The 19,461-nt window shown below is 38.8% G+C and overlaps 1 protein-coding gene across 1 annotated transcript in view; it reads right to left on the bottom strand.

Moving 5' to 3' along the window:
• Positions 1-341: 341 nt before the first annotated feature.
• The window catches only part of myo1f (myosin IF), a 21,903-nt gene continuing 2,783 nt past the window's right edge, over positions 342-19,461 (bottom strand). The window contains exons 2-28 of the mRNA XM_037697842.1: positions 19,044-19,172; positions 17,471-17,560; positions 17,267-17,361; positions 15,382-15,469; positions 15,199-15,288; positions 13,873-14,004; positions 13,602-13,736; positions 11,780-11,912; positions 10,208-10,404; positions 10,014-10,094; positions 9,809-9,895; positions 8,410-8,496; positions 8,012-8,179; positions 7,779-7,864; positions 7,613-7,694; positions 7,425-7,531; positions 7,245-7,343; positions 6,997-7,141; positions 5,479-5,593; positions 5,098-5,267; positions 4,850-4,995; positions 3,186-3,332; positions 2,969-3,117; positions 2,764-2,826; positions 1,282-1,489; positions 499-659; positions 342-418 (exon numbers count right to left, since the gene is read on the bottom strand). Of these exons, the coding sequence (XP_037553770.1) occupies positions 342-418; positions 499-659; positions 1,282-1,489; positions 2,764-2,826; positions 2,969-3,117; positions 3,186-3,332; positions 4,850-4,995; positions 5,098-5,267; positions 5,479-5,593; positions 6,997-7,141; positions 7,245-7,343; positions 7,425-7,531; positions 7,613-7,694; positions 7,779-7,864; positions 8,012-8,179; positions 8,410-8,496; positions 9,809-9,895; positions 10,014-10,094; positions 10,208-10,404; positions 11,780-11,912; positions 13,602-13,736; positions 13,873-14,004; positions 15,199-15,288; positions 15,382-15,469; positions 17,267-17,361; positions 17,471-17,560; positions 19,044-19,172 (3,267 nt within the window). The remainder of the gene's footprint in view (positions 419-498; positions 660-1,281; positions 1,490-2,763; positions 2,827-2,968; positions 3,118-3,185; positions 3,333-4,849; positions 4,996-5,097; positions 5,268-5,478; positions 5,594-6,996; positions 7,142-7,244; positions 7,344-7,424; positions 7,532-7,612; positions 7,695-7,778; positions 7,865-8,011; positions 8,180-8,409; positions 8,497-9,808; positions 9,896-10,013; positions 10,095-10,207; positions 10,405-11,779; positions 11,913-13,601; positions 13,737-13,872; positions 14,005-15,198; positions 15,289-15,381; positions 15,470-17,266; positions 17,362-17,470; positions 17,561-19,043; positions 19,173-19,461) is intronic.

The following is a 19,461-nucleotide window of genomic DNA, read 5'->3' as shown; positions in this document are numbered from 1 at the left end:
CAGAATTGAAGTTTTGAGTCTTTTCAGGAAGAACCGATCTTCAGAGAAGATGTTTGACAGCAGGTGAAGTCAAAAGCTTTGTTGCCAGGTCAGTCAGAATAGGACCGTCTGACACTTCACCAGACATGAAACCTGAGCAGCTCCTCACCATGACATCCTTTATGGTCTCTTCATGCAGCAAGGTGATGGAAAATTAATCCAGGCTCAAATTTCTGCATTCGAGCCTTGTTTAAGTCCTTAAACAAGAACTGTGCAAGCTGAGCTCAGGTAGTTTTTTGAAGACATGCTCCTTTTGCAAAAATATGCCTATTAGTCAGAGAGGTGTGCAGAAAAATTCTTCATCAGATCTTTTCCACGTAGTTACCAGGAAAGAGACCTTCCTTTCCTCGAATCCTGCCTGTCCACCAGCCTGACGGATCTGAAGAGACAAACACAGTTGATATTATTCCTGTTCTGAGCTTCACTTCCTCCCCAACTTTTTAATTTTTGTCCACCCACCTTCTCTGACCAGATCAAACACGTCATCGACCTCGAAGCTGATTTCGTCTGTGTCCTGGCCGACGTACTGATACAAGGCACGGCAGCAAGGACCCTGAGGTCGCGGCTGAGGTTTAGGAGCGGGAGGAGGTCGACGGCTGATGCTCTGTCTCCTCTGCTTCCTGTCACAATTAAGACAGAAGAAATGTGCTGCTGAATGTTGATCGAGTCACAGCCATGTTTGTGTTTCCAATATGGTTGACTAAAAAAGTAAAGGTTTTTGCCTTTTGCAGCGAATGATTTGTTTCTGTAAACGCACCCTTGGTTTTTAGGTGGAACAAAGTGAAGTCAGTCCCTTTCAGATATGTTACACCACCCTGACCTCAAGTATCACATTTTTTTGTTTTATTTAGAATTAGTTGATTTAACAGTCTTCTTTGTACTTTTCCTCTGCATGGAGCACTTGGGTTTTTTTTAAAGGGCAATGACAGAACATTTTACACATAAATACATAATATTTATCTGAATATAAGAAGTGGATTGGATAGAATGACTCGCTCTATATGACCAATATTTGTGTGAAAGGTGGTAAATATGCAAAAGGGCATGTGCTTACAGAAACCAGCAGTTCCTTTTTGCTGACTTCACGCAGAGAGAAAAACACTGAGCCTCACCCAAACAAGCCCTAACGACTTTTCTGAACCTGTACGCACCGGTTTCAGTGAGTAAATACCCTCTGCCCTTTCTGTCATCAAACCTTTGCCCCTTTTTTTTCATACTTCACAAGTCTTTAGTCTTTCTTACCCTGACATGCCTTGATCAGGCACATTAAGGAAGTCCAGGTTGCCATGGTTAAGCTGGTTGTGGGCTGTAGCTTTGGGATTCTTTCGTGAGCCCAGTTTGGGCAGGGCGCCGCCGGGCGGCCGGTTCTGTTTGTGCGGAGTTGTATATGTGATTTGTGACTGATGGGCCGGATTGGCGCTGGAAAACTTGGGTGCTCCATTCTGGTGTGCTGTGAGGAGAAACATCAGAGGAAGACTGAAATCAAGATTGGCTTATTTTAATTTTATCAGTTAGGAGAAGAATGATCAAAGTTTATCTACAACAAGAACATGTCATTTGCCTGGCAGGCCCTTCAAAACGATTTTCTTTAAATCTGCTTCAGTGTGCTCAATCTATTTTTGTCTTCTTTTTGCTATATTTGTAGCTTTTATATAGTCTTTTTCTACCTGTTGAGCAAGCATTTTGCTACTTGTAGCTGGCCTTTTGTTACTTTTAGCTTTTGGCTAGTCTTTTGCTACCTTACATTGTAGCTAGCATTTTTGCTCACATTTTGTGTAGCTTGAGTTTTTTACTTTTAGTTTTCAGCTAGCATTTTATTACCTTTAGCTAGCTGTTCTGCAAGTTTTATCAAGCATTTTGTTACGTGTAGCTAATATTTAGCTACTTTTAGACTTTCATTAAACTTTTCCACGTTTATATAGTATTTTTACTGTAGCCTTCAGCCACTGTTCTGTGACAATTTTTAACTAGTGTTTTAATATAGCTACCATTTATTTAATTGAAGCTAGCATTTAGCCACTTTTAGCTAGTATTTAACTTTTTTCCTTTTTTTTTCAGCTTTTACATATATTTGGTACTTTAAGTCCTTGGCTGTCATTTTTTCTTCTTTTTTTTCTTCAACCACCCTTCTGCAACTTTTAGTTAACCTTTTGCTATTAGATTATTGTCATTTTAGCTTCTGTTCCTGTTGCTTGTTATAACTTTAATGATTAGGTTTCAGCTTCATGAGCCAATCTCATCAGTCTTTCAGGAATCAGCATTCACACTAATATTCTGCAGAATTTCTCTGGTTTTATCTGATTTTCAAATTTTAGTTTCTGGATTTTGTTGAAAGTGGCAAAAGGTTTAAAGTCTGATATTACTAAAGGTTTCACTTCACATAATTTGAGTGTTTTAGTTTCTTTGCAGCTCCAGGATAAGACTCATCCTCTGGTTTCCAAACTGTTTAGCTTCAGTCTGTCAAAGTAACAGCAGCAGAACCTCTTAACGCCAATATTTTCTCTCTGAAGGTCATAAATATGACTAATAAAACAATTATCAAAATGTGCCATTAGATGTCATTTCAAATTGTATTTGATTTTTAAAGATTGTCCAACATGGGTCCAAATCCCGACTGTGGGAACCACGGTTTTTGTTAAATCTGAAGGCTTTACAAAAGCATAATGCTATAAAAACTGTGTTTATTTAAACAGTAGTAAGAGTTCAAGTACAGGAGCATCATACTTCTGCTGGGTACATGGGTTCTCCCTCCACCTCGAGAGTCAAGACCAGACTTCCTGGTAGGCTCTGGTGAAATAAAAGTGCAGTTACATTATTTGAACACAAAGCTCGCTCTAGGTTTACAGCTTTGTAAGTTCTTATGACATTATTTGCACAGAGTAGCATCCTCTTCCTTATTTTAAGACTTTATCAAGTGTTTTTCGTTTACTTGAGGACTTGGGTAAACCGTCTCCTATTGTGACCGTGAGGATCTTCCCTCCAGGTTTGAACTGGGCCAGAACCCCCTGACCCTTCTGGAACACCACCACTCTAGAGCTGCCTCCACCCCATCCCTCCTTTTTCACTCTAAACTCCAGTCTGAGAAACAGAAATGTGTCAGTGACCCATGTTTCTAACTGTACGTGTCAGTGACGGGTCTGTGGTACCTGTCAGCGAAGGAGATCGTCAGTTTTCTCTTCGTCACTTCCTCGTAGCGTTTAGAGAGCAAACTGAGGAACTCTGTCTTAAAGTTGGACTCTAGCAGACTGTCGTACTGGACCTCGTGGATAATGAAGAAATCATCCTGTCTTGTACTGCAAAATAAAACAAAACACAGCTTCAGATTACAACAGGAAAAGGAAGCAGTGGTTGTAACTCAAACTTTGAATGAATTAATAAATGTCTTTTTCAGGGTGGGAGTTGGACTCCACCAGGGCTGCCTGTTGTCACTGATTCTGTTCATAACTTTTATGGACAGAATTTTGTGGTGCAGCCAGGGGGCGGAGGGATTCCGGTTCGGTGGCTTCAGGATTCCATCTCTGCTCTTCGCAGATGATGTGGTCCTGTTGGCGTTATCATGTCGTGATCTCCAACTCTCACTGGAGCGGTTCGTAGCTGAGTGTGAAGTGGCTGGGATGAGAATCAGTACCTCCAAATCTGAGGCCATGGTCCTCAGTCGGAAAAGAGTGGATTGCTCTCTTTGGGTCGAGGGTGAGGTTCTGCCTCAAGTGGAGAAGTTCAAGTATCTCTGGGTTTTGTTCACAAGTGAGGGGACAATGGAGCGTGACATTGATAGATGGATGGTGCAGTGTCTGCAGTATTGTGGACTCTGTACCGGTCTGTTGTGGTGAAGAGGGAGCTGAGCTGTAAGGCAAAGCTCTGTTTACTGGTCAGTCTGCGTTCCTACCCTCACTTATGGTCATGAACTCTGGGTAGTGACCGAAAGAACGAGATTGCAGATACAGACGGTTAAAATGAGTTTCCTCCGTAGGGTAGCTGACCCTCCTTTAGAGATAGGGTGAGAATTTCAGTTATCCAGGAGAGACTCTGAGTAGAACCGCTGCTCCTCCACATCGAGAGGAGCCAGTTGAGGTGGTTCGGGCATCTGGTAAGGATGCTTCCTGGGCGCCTCCCTCGGGAGGTGCTTCGGGCATGTCGAACTGGGAGGAGACCCCGGAGAAGACCCAGGACACGCTGGAGAGACTACGTCTCTCAGTTGGCCTGGGAACACCTTGGAGTCCTCCCAGAAGTGCTGGAAGAGGTGTCTGGGCCTCCCTGCTCAAACTGCTGCCCCACAACCCGACTTCGGAACAAGCGGAAGATAATGGATGTATGGATGTCTCCTAAAGAGGATCTATCTGCACTGTTAGTAAAATATATTTTAAACCACTCAAAAACCATTCATAAAGGCAATTACTGGCTGTAGATGTACAATTGAGTAACACTTTGAGTCAACCCAATTCAAGATAGCTGCAACAACTAATTGACCTCAGCCAACACAAAAATGGCTGCAACTCAGTAGATTTTACAGATAGAGAATACATTTGGTTGGTAATTTATAATATTAGAATTTTAGCAGTCATAATATAGGTATGATGCCATGTGACATTTGTGGGGAAATGCCAGGCTATAAGAATTCAAAAAAGTCCAAATGCTATGTACTCGGGTACAGTATAAAGGTGTGAACATGCTGTAGTTATTCTGACCACGACAGCTTGGTCTCAGGATGTGGTTTGTGACAGAGCTGCGCTCTTGCTCTTTATTTTGTCTTACTATCAATGACAGATGTGTTCACATTAAGGCGCACTGCTTGTGTCAACTGGAGCCTCACCTGAGAGAGACACCGGAGATGTTTGCAAAGTCCAGTTTCCGTTTCAGCACCTCTTTGATCAGCCCTTTCTCAGGTCCCTTCTTCACCTTCTCTCGACCAATCAGATAAATGCACTTAGGGGTCAAGATCAGGTCTCTCTTGATAGACTGTGTGGAGGCAAATGAGGAAGTGAGAAATGTAGGCAATGAAGGAAAAAGGAAGAAGGGTGTCCGTACAGAATAAAAACTATGTTTCAAAAAGTTCCTCACTTTGAACCTGCGGTCGAACTTGTTCACCGAATCAGCAAAGTCAATGCGCTCTCGCTTGGCCAGAAACTGCCGCAGCTCGGGTCTTTGGTCCAAGCCGAGGTAATCTCCAACAAAGTTCCTGTTGATGCTGTTCTTCCTCCGCTCTTTGGAGTTGTACAGGATGTCCGAGGCTGAGCGTTACGAGGAGAGACAAACGGTTAAGACCATAACGAGTGAAATATTGACCTGATCCGAATCAGTGGCTGATTAACAGAACACGAAGAGGTAATTCATCCAGAGAGTCAGGTGTGTTGGACCATTGAAACAAGTAAAACAAACAGGAAAGTGGCCCTCGAGGACCAGTATTGGACACTTCAGAGAAACCTTGTTTTTCTCACTCACCTTCTTCTCTCATCTGTTCATACTTCTTCCTGGCGTTGTATTTTCTCCAGGCCTTTTGAATAATTCTGGCGAACGTGTCAAACTTCCTCTCCCTCATCTCCTCAAGAAGAAAGAGCTGAAGGAAAAAAAACAGCATGTTGTGAGGGGCCTTCAATGATGTCAGATTCAAGGGGTTGAATAATATGTCAACACCATTCTGTCCTTTTAATGTGTTTATAATTATAACCCTAAATATGAGGTTTTATGAACTCATCAGTGTGATTCATTATGTTAAAACCCTCTAAATGTCTCACCTTGGATCACTATATGAGCTAATAAGGAAGTAACGGTTCAGAAAATTTGCACAGCAGTGTTTACCCTTCCTAGCCCTCGCGACTCACAGTCCTGCATATTTAGATGTGCATGTGGTTTAAAGAAATGGGTCGGCCACAGAGAGTTTATTTTTATTATATAAAGTGTGTTGGAGCAGGTAAACATGTAAAACATGTGGAGAAGTGAACCCTGCAAGACTGAGCATCTCTGTTATAAACTGCTGTCATCCTATCACAGTATATACTGTATATTTATTTATTAGTTCCTGTGGTTCTGGAACTTGTTAGTAATTTTATTCAATTTTTGTGGATTAAAAAATAATAAATCTGCTTTCCAAGGAAGTACATAGCATTTGTAGCAAGGATACTAATGTGCAACACTTCTCTCTATGTGGGCTTTAAGAAAACTAACATGGTTAAATTTAACAGCAAAAACCTGAAGGCCTTAAAGAAATGCATTTCTCTTATACTTATTTAACTCCTCATACAATCTTATAGTTTAATTTCTGTTAAATTGGTTATGGTCATTTTTGTGTTTGTTACATTTACTGAACTGTTGCGAGCATTTTGAATGGTGTTCACTCCAAACGCCCTTAAAATACATATTTGTTCAAAGATTTGGACACAATTTGCTTAATATAAAGTAAAATGCAACCATGTTCAGTCAGGTCATCTGGATGGTTTCTTTTTTTTTTTTTTTTTGGCCTGAAATGTTTCGTCCTTCATCCAAAGGATGCTGTATGCAACTATGTGGCAAAACACCCAACTTTGGTGTTTTGAACCATTTTAACCATGACTGAACCATTGTTGTCTACTGTTGTCATCTGTGTTCTTTGTTTAAATCAGGTCTCTCTTGTAAATGAGTCCTCGAGGCTCAATGGGTTTAACCTGTCAAAATAAAGGTTGAATGTAAAAAATATTTTGGCATGGCTGCCTTAGAGGAGTTGACGGGAGAGAGGCCGAGCCTCAGAAACCATCTTATCACCAGCCAACTGGATTTTTCCAGTATGGGAGTTGGTGCTTGTGGGACTCCAGTTTGTTGGTGGTTCCTCGGACTGAATAAGTCCTTTGGATGAAGGCTGAAATGTCTCAGCAAAAAAAGAAACTGTCCAGATGACCTGACTGAACACTGGTGGATTTTTATCCGGATTTTTGAACATGACATTTGGTATAACGTAAAATGCAGCTAAAGGTAAAACCTCTGTACCGATTCTGGGTTCTTGACGAAGACTTTGGTCCGTCCCATCTGGTACTGATCGTTATCCATGTTGACTGACCGGAGCAGATGGAGGACCCCCTGCTGCTCTGGGCCTCTCCAGCAGGGCCATGTTTCCTGTGTTAGAATGGCGTATCTATTGTCGGAAAGATAACAAAACACACAGCAAGTTTTTTTCAGGGATTTTCATTTGGGGCACACAAAAGGTGAAGGTGTCTCTAAAATTAAAAATAAGTCACCTCATCAGAAACTTATTGAAGACCCTGCGGTATGCAAACCCAGCTCGTCGTACTCGGATGTTTTCTCGCAGCCCGAGATATTCGACTTGATGCTTCACCCTAGAATCAAGTCAAATATTGGTTTTAATGAGGCAGAATCTCCTGCTGTGTGTCTTATTGCATGACAGTGAGCCTGCAGACCTGCTCTCCTCCCAGTCTTTGGGCCTTTTCGTCTCGTTTGGTTTGATACAGCGGATGTAGTGAGGAGTGCACTTCATCAGCGTGTTCACCAGTTCGTTAGCTTGTCTCTGTCGGAAGCATCAACACAAAGCATGAGCTTTTCCTCCGTGCGACGTAGAATGAGCAGATCCAGAGGATGAACCCCTTACCTTGATCTTTGAGCTCGCTGTGGTCGGCCTCCCCTTCTTGTCTGTGTTCAGGTTTTCAGGGAATAAGCTCCGGTTGAAGCCACTGGAGGAACAATTTCACTTTTCAGTGCGTGTTGCAATCGAGCATGGCACAAGTGGAATTATTTTATTGGGAAACAAAACTTACAATTCACTACTTTGCATGAGCTCGATGAGGTCAGGAAAAAGGACGTCTCGATTTCTCTCACAGAAGCCGTTGATATCATACGACACCTGAGTTTACAAATCAAACATTGTCAACCCGTTGATGTGACTCACATATCAAACACACAAGGCTGCCAGCGCGTTGCTCAAAACTCAAAGTGGAAAAACTAGAAAATCTGCTAACAGCTTTAACTACGGTAACTTTAACTAACACACCTTCCCGGCATAGTGATGTATGACAAAACCGGAGTTCCAGCTGTTGAAATGTTCATGGCTTCCCACTGCCGCCTGCAGTTTCTGCAGCAGAGTGCCGTCTGCACCCTCTCCTTTGGCATGCATGGTGGCACACACATCATCCAGCACGCTCATAATACCAGGAGGGTTCTGAAAACAGGTGGCGTTTTAAAAAGTTTTCTGAAAATGGCAAGTAACTTTTTGTCATTAGAGGTATTTTAATGAACAAAAAGATTTCCCTTATGATTACACAGCATAAGAATATTTACTGGAAATAGTGTGATAAGATAATATAAAGAAAAAAAAACACTAAGTTGGTTGTCTGTGCTACATCCAGAAAGAATATAAACGTAGATTTTATGTATTGAGTATGAGCTTACCACTTTATTTTCAATAAGGTCACACACAATCTTGTTGTTGAAGTACTCAATCGGTGTCCATTTAATGCCCTCCTGAACATACTCTTCCTAAAATATATGAAACTGGTTTAAATGTTATTATTATTATTTTAATTATTGTCATATGCAGGTTAACACAAGGTCAATAATGCAATGAAATGTTCAGGATGAGAAGAATCGATTTTACTCGCGAAAAAAGCAAAAAAAACAAGAAATACTAAAGAATGCGATAAGGGTACAAAATAAAGTACCAAAAAGTGAAAAAGAAATATAATATTTACAGGGTCCCAAAGAAAAATAGTGAACAACAACATGGCAGAATATAACGATGCAAGTAGGATGAATTAGTATAAATAAGCATTTCACAGGTAGTAATATAAGCGTAAATACACATGATATATATTGCACATAACTAACATAAACTACAGAGATTGTGTGACAGGTTACTGCACAGGTAGTGAGTAACATAGTGACCAGTGCCGGCCCAAGCCTCCATGAGGCCCTAAGCGAAATTAGGTTTGGGGCCCTCTATTTCTGCTAATAATATTGATTACTGCAATCAGCAGTCAGATGATCAGATCATTCACCCACCTAACATAAACTCATTGCAACTCTGAGAGGCCTGTTTAAATTATCCTATATGTATAAATCATGTGGTACTAAAAGTAACAAAAGAAGTAAAAAACACTAGTATGCAATGTATTTTACAGAAAGAGTGTAATCTGGTTCATTATATTTGGTTCCAAAGACCTGCACCAGTAATGTTCAAAATAATTTCTAGTGCAAGATCAACAGCAAGCAGATAAAATAACTTAGATGCATAAAAATAAATTATATTGTGCAAAAACAGACAAAATTAAATAAAATAAAAAAAACAACATAGCAAGGACATACTTGATTAACGTAAATGAACAATTACTTGAAACCACGTAAAATGGTTTTAAAAAATAAATTTTAAGTTGAATAATTAGTTCTTAAAACTATATAAATGTATGCAATTTGTAAAAGCTGATCTTAAAATGTTAAACAACCTTTACCCACATATTTGACCTGTTTATGTTACTTATTCCTCAATTCTTCACAAACTTCCTAAAACCTGTGCTTCCACTTAGGGGGCCCCCTAGTGGCCCCGGGACCCTAATCAAAAGCTTAGTTTGCTTATTCCTTGGGCCGGCCCTGGTGACATGATACAGCCACAAAATAGTGCAGCAGCAATAAACATCTTCGGTGTCACAGATGTGGCTTGGTGCAATGTTATTGCCAGTTGTTTAGTATATTATCAGTAATCTGACAGTTTGTGGGTTTATCGCTACACCCAGATTAAATAATTCCTTAAAGTGAAGACAAGACAAACAGTAAAAAAACAAAAAACTGTAGTTACCTGCTCAGCTTTCAGCGTGAGTTCAATGAAGATCTGCTGGAGTTTCTCGTTGACAAAGTTTATACAAAACTGCTCAAACCCATTTCTCTACAGAAGAAAAATCAACAACACTGTGTCAGATTGTTGCTTTAACACCCAGTAAAACTATGACTTTATATTTTAGTGGCTGCCTGTATAATATTCTGTATGACTGTAGCGCACCCACCTGGAATATCTCAAAACCATAAATGTCGAGCACTCCAATACTGAATTCTTCATGAGGTTTCTGAATGGCTCTATTTATGGCCTGGTGCAGACAGAGTCAGGAGGAAAGAGACGTGAATTGAAATACTCATTAAAAAAACATCAATAATTCACTTTATTTAGTTTGTTGTGGCTGCAACTGTATAAAACAACTACCTCTACTAGATAGTCAAAGAGGCGTGCATAAAGGGCTTTGGCCAGAGCGTCCCGTGTGTAGGTGGCCTGCTCCTGGTTGAGGGTCACGTTAATGGATTCAGACTTCCCTCCCCACTTTGAGTCCATCTTTCGACTGGTCAGCTTGTCTTGAAGGCGGTTAGGGTCGATGCCCAGCAGATAGGCAGGGAAGGCGAGTACTGGTCAAGATTTAAACAAAAGTTGCATGTGAATGACAAGAAATTACACTAAATATATTAAAAATAAGCCTGTTGTAAAGACATTTGTGTCACAGTCTGTTGATTTATTTATTTAGTCCCTTGGGTTAATCTTTTAGTTGTATTTAACCTTGTGTTTTAATGCGTTATCTTTCTGTTCCTGATGATTCAACTCAACCCCTATAATCCCTGTGTCATTTCTCATTTCCCCCCTGAGTCAGCCTCCTCATCATTTATGTTCTTTGTCAGCCTTTTGTGTTTGTTTATTTAATAAACAAATTTTATCTTACTCAAGCTCCTCATGTCTGCCTGCATCTGGGTCCAACCAGATTGAGATAATTTAGGATTAGCTTCAAAAACAGGACCGGAAAATACCTCACATTGTACGTGTAAATGTAAACAAAAACTTCCTGCAACACATGGAACCAGATATTTGTATTTTATGTGAACAAACCGTATGAGTGCTGAATGTTGACTTAGCTAAAGAAGCTGAATCTGAGTTGTTAATGCTAAAAGAAGCTAAATACTAGCTAAAAGCTCAAAGAAGTAAAATGTTAACTATAAGCTAAAAGTGATAGAATTTTGGCTGAAAACTAAGTGTGAAAATTTTAGATAAAAGCGTAAAGCAGCAACATTCTAGCTAAAAGCTAAACATAGCAATATGATAGCTTAAAGGTAAAAGTAGCCAAAGGCTAGCTAAAAGTGAAATGCAGTATACTGAAGACCTCCTAATGTATTTATATGGGAAAAAATATTTTAAAATACAGTTAATTTTGAAAAGTATAAGGGGCTATGGTAGCTTGGTGATCATTGCTGCCGTCTTTTAATTCTGAAGCTGTGGGTTCGAGCCAAAGTGCTGTCAGGAAGGAGATTCGGCATCAAAACTGTTGCCAATTTTTTGTGTGAGTTTGCTTGCGGTGATGATGATCCCCACAGAGGGGAGCAGCCGAAAGAAAAACTTTTTGAAAAGTGTAAAATGTACTAAAAGCAAAAGTCATAGCGCCATATCTCCTGAATGAGCTGAACGCTTTGACGCGTGAACGATCACAATAGCACAAAGTGCAGAAATAGTTAGATTGTATAAAACATAAAATAAAATAGGAAAACAATAGTTTTCTGTAAAATGACGCTAGATGATAAATCTGCCAGAGTGTAAACACCAATAATATGCTGAGTAGGGACTCCCTTGGCAACACAAGGCAAAAAGGAAGAGAACTTGTTTGTGTGAACGTTTTATCAATTAGCTGAGATTCCGCCAACGGACTGCTTTCTCTGTGAGCTCTAATTTACTCAAATCCTTGCGGGACGCATGAGCGCATGAGTCTGGAGGAAGAGTCTAAAGGTGTGTTTGACTCACAGTCTGTGCTCTCCACCTGCCCATAGTTGCCCGTCTCTATGAAGCTGATGTTCCCCAGGTGGAGGATACCTGCAGTGATCTGCAGCACCTGAGTCTGGATGTCACCTGGGATGCCGATCACCTGCATGGCCTCCTGGAAACATAATGAGGGGAGCGCATGGTAACAGCTCATATTTCTAACACAAGCGGAATCATACAGATCTTTTTTTCCATACATATTCACTTACTCCTCTCACTAAAACAGAAATGTGCTATTTTACAACACATCACTGTGTACTTCTATTATAGGCTCAAATACTATTCAGTATTTTAACTGTTTGAACTAAAACAACATGCAGAGTTTGGGATTTTTGACAAGAATGCTAAATTGACTTTACAATTCCATTTTACATAACAAAACAATGGTCAAAAATAATGTTTTCTTCTATGAAAAAGGTGTAAAACTTACAAATTAGTTTAATTTGCATTGCTTATTTAGGCAGAACATTTGTTGTTAAAGTATTTACCTTTTTACAGAGAAATTAGCCGTGCCCTTAACAAGACAACACTTGTTTGGTACATAAAATTAAAGAAATGGGTGAAAGCAGAGGAATTAAACTCTACTAAGTATTTTAGCCACTGGGTTTGATCAGTGGTAACATCGATAAATCATAGCATGTTTAGGCAGGTTTATGATAAGTTATTTTTGTATGTTTTGCGCTTCTTGACGTCACGAAGTAAACCTGTAGCGTGTTAAATATGCATAGAAACACCAGACCATCTCCTTCACTGTTTAGGCCCTACAACTAATTTTACCTCCCCTTATACATCAGAGAGAACAACTCTATTCAAAAGGGATTTATCTATTTAGCTTAATATGTTTGGGTCTTTAATTATTTGTTGACAAGAATAAATGACAAGGCAAAAGAGACAACTTAACAAAAAATAAAACTGTAGAGTGGCTTAATGGAACAAGACATAGATTTTTCTTTTTATTTATTTATTTATTTTTTTCTGAAAGACAAAAAAATATGTATATTTTTCTTTTTAAATTAAGTACTGTCACTGTTAGCTTGCAGGAGACGTGATCATGTATGAAATGGAGGTCAATTTAATATAAACTAGAAAAACAAGCATTTTCTGAGAAAATGCAATGTTACTGTTGAACAGCTAAATTTTGTTGGTGGTAAAACAGGACTAATAAAAGCTAAAATTAGCAAAACAGTCTGTAAAGGTTAGCAAAACAGTAGATACTGGCCAAAATTAACAAAATAAAAGCCGAAATGAACTGGAAAGCTTCTAAAAGCTACATTTATCAGCAGTAGCTAAATGCTTAAACCAGTAAAACAGTTGCTGAACAATAAAATTAAAGCAATTTTGCTATTAAATTTCCAAAAACACAAAGGCTTTGAAGAGATTTCTGAGAAAAAAAAACAGATTGTAAATAAAGTTAAATATTTGTAGCTTAATATAAGTTACTAAAATCAAACGTCAAAGCTGTAATCTTCTGATCGGGCTGAACGTTTTGGTATATAAAAATTAAATAACTGAAAGTAAAGTAGTAAATGGACTGTACTTATATAGCACTTTCCTATTTTATCAAGATACTCAAAGGGCTTTAAACTACAATCTGTGTACTCATTCATACAGCACTCTACTATATCTCTACAAATATTAATCAGCGCGTTATCACATTCATACACCAATGGGACACACATCATCACACATCAAAGTATGCTAAAGTAGTTATACCCCAAGTAAATTACTGTGAAAAGGGAAAATACTAGTGAAAATGCATGTTCTGCTAAAACAGCATTCAAACAGAGCTTTCCACAGTAAGTACCATAGTTTCCTGGAAATCTTTGCTGTCATTGGTCCCATCCACCTTGTAAGTCCCCGACTGGTTGAGGTAGTAGTAATAGTCTGGAGTCATGATGCCCAGACCTTCTTTCTGCTGTGCATTGGTACCCTCTATCAGCTGAAAGACCACACAGTACAAGTACACAAAATATCAAACGAAGAACTTTTTCTTGGTCTGATTTTGCTCTTCGTGCAGCACTCAGCAGGTTTTGACACAGCTGATGGCGCGCTGTTTGTGCTCATCTGTCGCTGACCTGATAGTAAATGTGGAAGTTCCTCTCACTCTCATTCTGGCTCACCACCCTTGACTTCTCCAGCAGGAAGTTCGAAATTTTGCCACCATCTGGCTCTCCGCCTCTGCTGAACTGAATTTCGAAGTATTTCCCCTGGTAGATGCAAGATAAAATCAGTACTCACATTGTGACAAACAGGCTTGTACGCAGATGCACCTGCTTCCCAGGTCAAGGAGGCCTCAGTGTTAAGACTCGTGGGCCACTTTGACCCAAGGGCAGCAGGAGGGTTGACATGTTTCATCGTACAATTAAACTCGCATTGACTTAAACAAGGACAGAGCATAAAACATAAAACACTGTACACATACTAAAAAAGTAGAATGCAAATAAAAGTTTATAGAGGAAAAATAACACATTTAAAACTATTTTATTAATTGAAAATGTGTAAATTGTCAAAGTTTAATGAAATATGTTTTTCAGTATTTTGCGACAATATCATTTCTTAACAAAAATTATTATTGATGTAAAAAAATGAAAGCAAATAAGCAAAAATAATTAGGTCTTTAATATTTTCAGACCCTTTCCATGAGCACTGAAACCCAAAAAACATTCAACACACCGAAAGTTTTAGATTTATTTAGAGATAAAAATATGTTCCTAAAAACACAGTGAATGTGCCATCTTTGCAGAAGCATGTGAAATAGCATAATTTGCAGACAATTAGTGATGAAAAGCCTTGCAATGTTTAGGTAGTGCATTATTATCAAACCAATAAAAGCAAAGTCCTTAAAACGGAGCCTTGTGGTACACCCACTGAGCAATTTTAAACATTTATTTTTAACCATTAAGTTTGTCACATAATAACATTAGACATTGGGATCAGATGTGGTTCAATCAATACAAAATTTTATCAAATAACATATGATTTATTTGTACAAAAGTGCATGCATGCATGGAACAGCGGTGACACAAACAGAATCTTTGATGCTTCATTACAGGAAACTAGAAATTGATGTCTGGTGTTTGAGTTGCACGGATGAAAGAAGATGTTGTTTTGGTGTGAAGTTAGTTCCTCTGAACCCCACCATTGAGAAACTAGTGAGGCTTTAAGGGTGTGTGAATAAACTAACAGCATAAATAAGTTTTTTACTTTTAGCTAGCTTTTTGCACATTACTTCACATTATATTATACATTACTTGACAAGCTAAAGTGTCTGCATTTAATTACAAATGATAAAGTCATGCTGTGTGACTTATAAGTTGATGATGAAAAAGATAATCAATACATGTGAAATTCAGTGGAAAAAAAACGCGTGCGTGAGATGCTGCGTCGTTGATCTTACGTACAAAGCGACTAGAGTTGTTGTTTCGGACAGTTTTGGCGTTGCCAAATGCCTCCAGCAGTGGATTTGACTGTAGGATGATGTCTTTTACATGCTGCAACATAAACAGTGATGAAGAGTAAAGAAAAAAAACTAAACTTTGAGAACATTATTTTTGAGTGATTTTGAACTGATTCGTTAACTCTACCTGCACTTTGGAACCACCTCCAGATACTTTGGAAATGTAGCCCATGATGTATTTGGCAGCCACTGTCTTCCCTGCACCGCTCTCACCGCTGCCAGAAAACCACAACATCATGAAAAGTTGGATAAAAAAAAAAAAAGACTTTTTCACAAACTGCACAAACACGACACACAAGACAAGAAAAGGCCAAATATAAACCACACACGGAACACAAGAAGACGTGGCATTTTCTGTAAAAATGCAAAACTTTGCTGAAATTTGCTGGAGACACTGAAACTGAGCTGTTAAAACTAAATGAAGCTTAACATGGGCTAAAAGCTAAATGATACAGAATACTTACTGAAAGCTCAAAGAAGCAAAACAATAGCTAAAATGAAGCAACATTCTAGCTAATTATTTCTTACTAATATTTATATTCTACCTAAAAGCCAAGAGTGCTGACGTAAGTAACAATATACTAGCTAAAAGCTAAAAGTATGAAATGAAAAGTATCAAAACTAAACGCTAAAATTAGCAGAACACCAGTTAAAAGCTAAAAGTAGTGAAACATCAGCTAAAATCTAAATGTAGCAAAAGCAGCAGGTCAAAGTAGCACAATGCTATCAAAAGATAGTGCTTTATTTCATGTCTTTTATTGGGCATGGTGATTTATTTCATGTTGCTGTGTTCATTCGTCCTCATCTGCTCACACAGACTCATGTTCGTGCTGCTGTTTGGCGCATTGTTTTGTACTATTAGTGCTTAGCGTATTCTTAGTTTAGCACATTTCTTAGTTCATATCCTAGATCTCATTACTGTTGTTCTTTACAATTTGTATTTTTGTTGGATGTAACTGGGACCCTGTGTACATAGTTTTGTTCCACCTCATGTACCACATGTGATGTGAATGACAATAAAGACATCTTGACCTTGACCTTGAAAAAATAGTGGTCTTGTGGTAAACGCAGCAGAATGGTAGCAGAAAGCTAATTTTAGCAACAACAAAAAACGAAGAGCAGCTTTCGTGATGCATATTTCAAACACAACAATGTTCTTGAAGGAACTGAAGAGATTTCAGAGTATTTCTATTTGGAAAATATTTGTAAATAAAGTTTGAGACTTTGTGACCTCGCCGACTATCATACACCTTGCTCTTGGAGTGATCTGTGTTGGTCCACCACTCCTGGGGAGGGTAACAATGGTCTTGAATTTCCTCCATTTGTCCTCAATCTGTTTTAACTGTGGTCCAAACTCTTTAGAGACGGTTTTGCAAACGTTTCCAGCTTGATGAATGTCAACTCTTTTTCTGAGATCCTCATAAATCTCCTTTGTTCGTGTCATGATCCACTTCCACAAACATGTTGTGAAGAGCCGACTTTGATTGTTCTTTTAATCAAACTGGCTGCTCACTCACACCTGATCATCATCCCATTGATGGAAAACACCTGACTCTTAAATTCCCCTTCAAATTAAATGCTAATCCTAGAGGTTCACATCCTTTTCCATTCAAAAATTATGTAATATTGGACAATTTTCCTCAATAAATAAATCACAAAGTATAATATGTTTGTCTCATTCATTTAACTGGGTTCTTTGTATGTACTTTTAGGACTTGTGTGCAAATCTGATGGTGTTTTAAGTCACATTGATGCAGAAATATAGAAAGTAATGCAGGGTTCACAAAATTTCAAGCACTGCTGTAAAATAAAGAAAGTCATAGCACCCGTCTCCTGAAAGAGCTGAACGTTGTAATGCATAAATGGTTAAAATAGCACAAAGCGTCTAGAAGCTGTTAGAGCGCAAAGCACGCACGGACAACAAACAAACCCCAAAAACAAGAGAGTGAAAGCGCAAGGATGAGAGCAGAATAAAAACCAGTGTGAGGTTCAAAATGAACCGCTTAGATCACCTAATAATAACACACTGATTCTCCCCATCGATCATCATGTTCCTGTACATGTTGTCAGTCAGGGCGTAGATGTGAGGCGGGTTCTCGTACTGGGCCTGCAGAGGGACACAGCTCAGGTAACGAGGACGGGGTACACAGTGGCAGGAAGAACCCCTGCAGCGCGCACGCCACAAGTCTGCAGACATTACAGAGAGGTTTACTCACTGCGCCCTGGTAGAGTTCGATCTCTCTGTCAGTGAAGTAGGGCATTTGCTTAAACGGATTCACAGAAATCAAAACAGGACCGATGTAGGTCTGAGGAGAACAGTCAAGGATGGTTTCGTCTGTAATATCGCCGGAGTTGGGTCAGAGCTGAGAATCGTTTCCAGAAGGAGCTTTGGTTAAAACTTTGATGTTACTTGTCTGTTAGCAAAATACCTTCTCACCCACAGAAAATATTGTAATGAAACTGTTGGAAAATAATCATGGGATGTACGCTGTTGCTCGGCGTGTTGTTTTTGTACTTTTAGTGCTTCGTGTATTCTTAGTTTAGCCTATTTCTTAGTTCATATCTTAGATCTTATTACTGTTTTTCTTTACAATTTATACTTTTGTTGGATGTAACTGGGACCCTGTGTACACAATTTTGTTCCATCACATGTGGTGTGAACGACAAAGAAACTTTGACTTTACAGTCAACCAAATTTTAAAAGGCTGCCACACCTATATATCTAAATAGCTACATTTTAGATGTGCTTTGTGCTTATATTTTCTTTATACACATCAAAGTTCATGCTCAGTAATCCAGGTAATAATCCAACAATGTTCAGTCACGTCATCTGGACTTTTTTTACACACTTAACTCTGACATCATACCGTAATTTTTGTCAGTGATCAACTTTTCTTCGCTGATTAAGAACGCAGCTTTAATTTTGAATTTTTACATTTTAAAGATCCAAATAAAACAACTCGTTTTATTTGTTCCGGGACGTTGAACTCTGAACTCAAATGTAAAAAAAAAGTTATTTTTATCTGCAGCACTGCGGTTGGGTGACAGATGTCACGACCCACAGAGCAAGCTGGCATGTGGGTGGGGAAATACTAGTTCTGCCTTCTTTTAAAAATTACCTTATTATTTACTGAAAGTGTAGCATTTCTGGCTATGACGTAACACCCTCCATTCTTTTCTGTAAGTCTGTAAAATAATCTGAGCATGCAAGATTTTCTTAAGGAAAACTCTTACTGCAGGCAAAATGTCACCTCTCAGCTTATCCTGCTTTAAAAATTATTTTTAGTTCAGCTGATGGAGCTGACTGAGCCATGACTACTTTGTGATTTTAGTTCCAGTTTAGCTCCAGAGTTTCTGTCATCTGTTCTCACTGACAAATTTAAAGTGTGAATGAAGTCATTTAGACTGTGGCTTTTGATTCTGAGTTAAAAGATCAGCTGTAAGAAGACAGAAGTGAGCCTCTGACTCATGCACTTCGAGCAAAGGAGGGAGTGGATTTCTTTTTTAATGCCCATATATGTTTGCTCTATAGATGTTTGTTCACGGCTGAGTGAGTTTAGAGGTGGAGGTGGGGGGTGCACGGAGGGCAGGGCATTGAAACTATAGAGTAAAACTTATTTGATTCATTCAAACTTGTATATTTTTAAAGCCTAATTTATTAAATATGGTCGATTTTGCTTATAATGTTTTAAAAAAATGTATATTTTAATGGAAACTTCCGCAGTTTCAGATGTTGCCAACATGTGTAACAGCTGGCTTTAGTTTTATAAACGAAAGCTCGTAGGATACAAAGATATAGTCGTCCATGTATCTTTTCTTGAGGTTTTCCACGATGGCATCCTCGGTGATCTTGGAGAGCAGGACCATGTCGTCCACTCCGCTTTGCTTCACATTTTGACTCTGCCAGTGGTACTTTGCCTGAAGCACACAGCAGAACACAGACAAAACTAAAGAAAAATAACACAAAAAACTCAGCGTTCACATGACATTCAATGCCAAAATGCTCCATTAAAAGAATACTGAAATTTATAAATTGCTAAATCTGTTTGTGAACTTCCCAAATGGAAGCAATAATTCTGAGAGAACAATTATTTTATTTGCAGATGCAGATGGGATTAGATTAGATTAGATTAGCTTCCCTCAGGAAGATTCCTTCAGCAAACACTGTGTACACTAAAAACACTTTTGTTTTTTTAGATATATATAT

This window comes from Nematolebias whitei, chromosome 3, assembly GCF_014905685.2.
Source record: "Nematolebias whitei isolate Nwh7 chromosome 3, NemWhi1, whole genome shotgun sequence".
Classification (NCBI taxonomy): Eukaryota; Metazoa; Chordata; class Actinopteri; order Cyprinodontiformes; family Rivulidae; genus Nematolebias; species Nematolebias whitei.
Note: the sequence above shows the minus strand (reverse complement) of the source record. Positions and strands in the feature narration are given on the sequence as shown.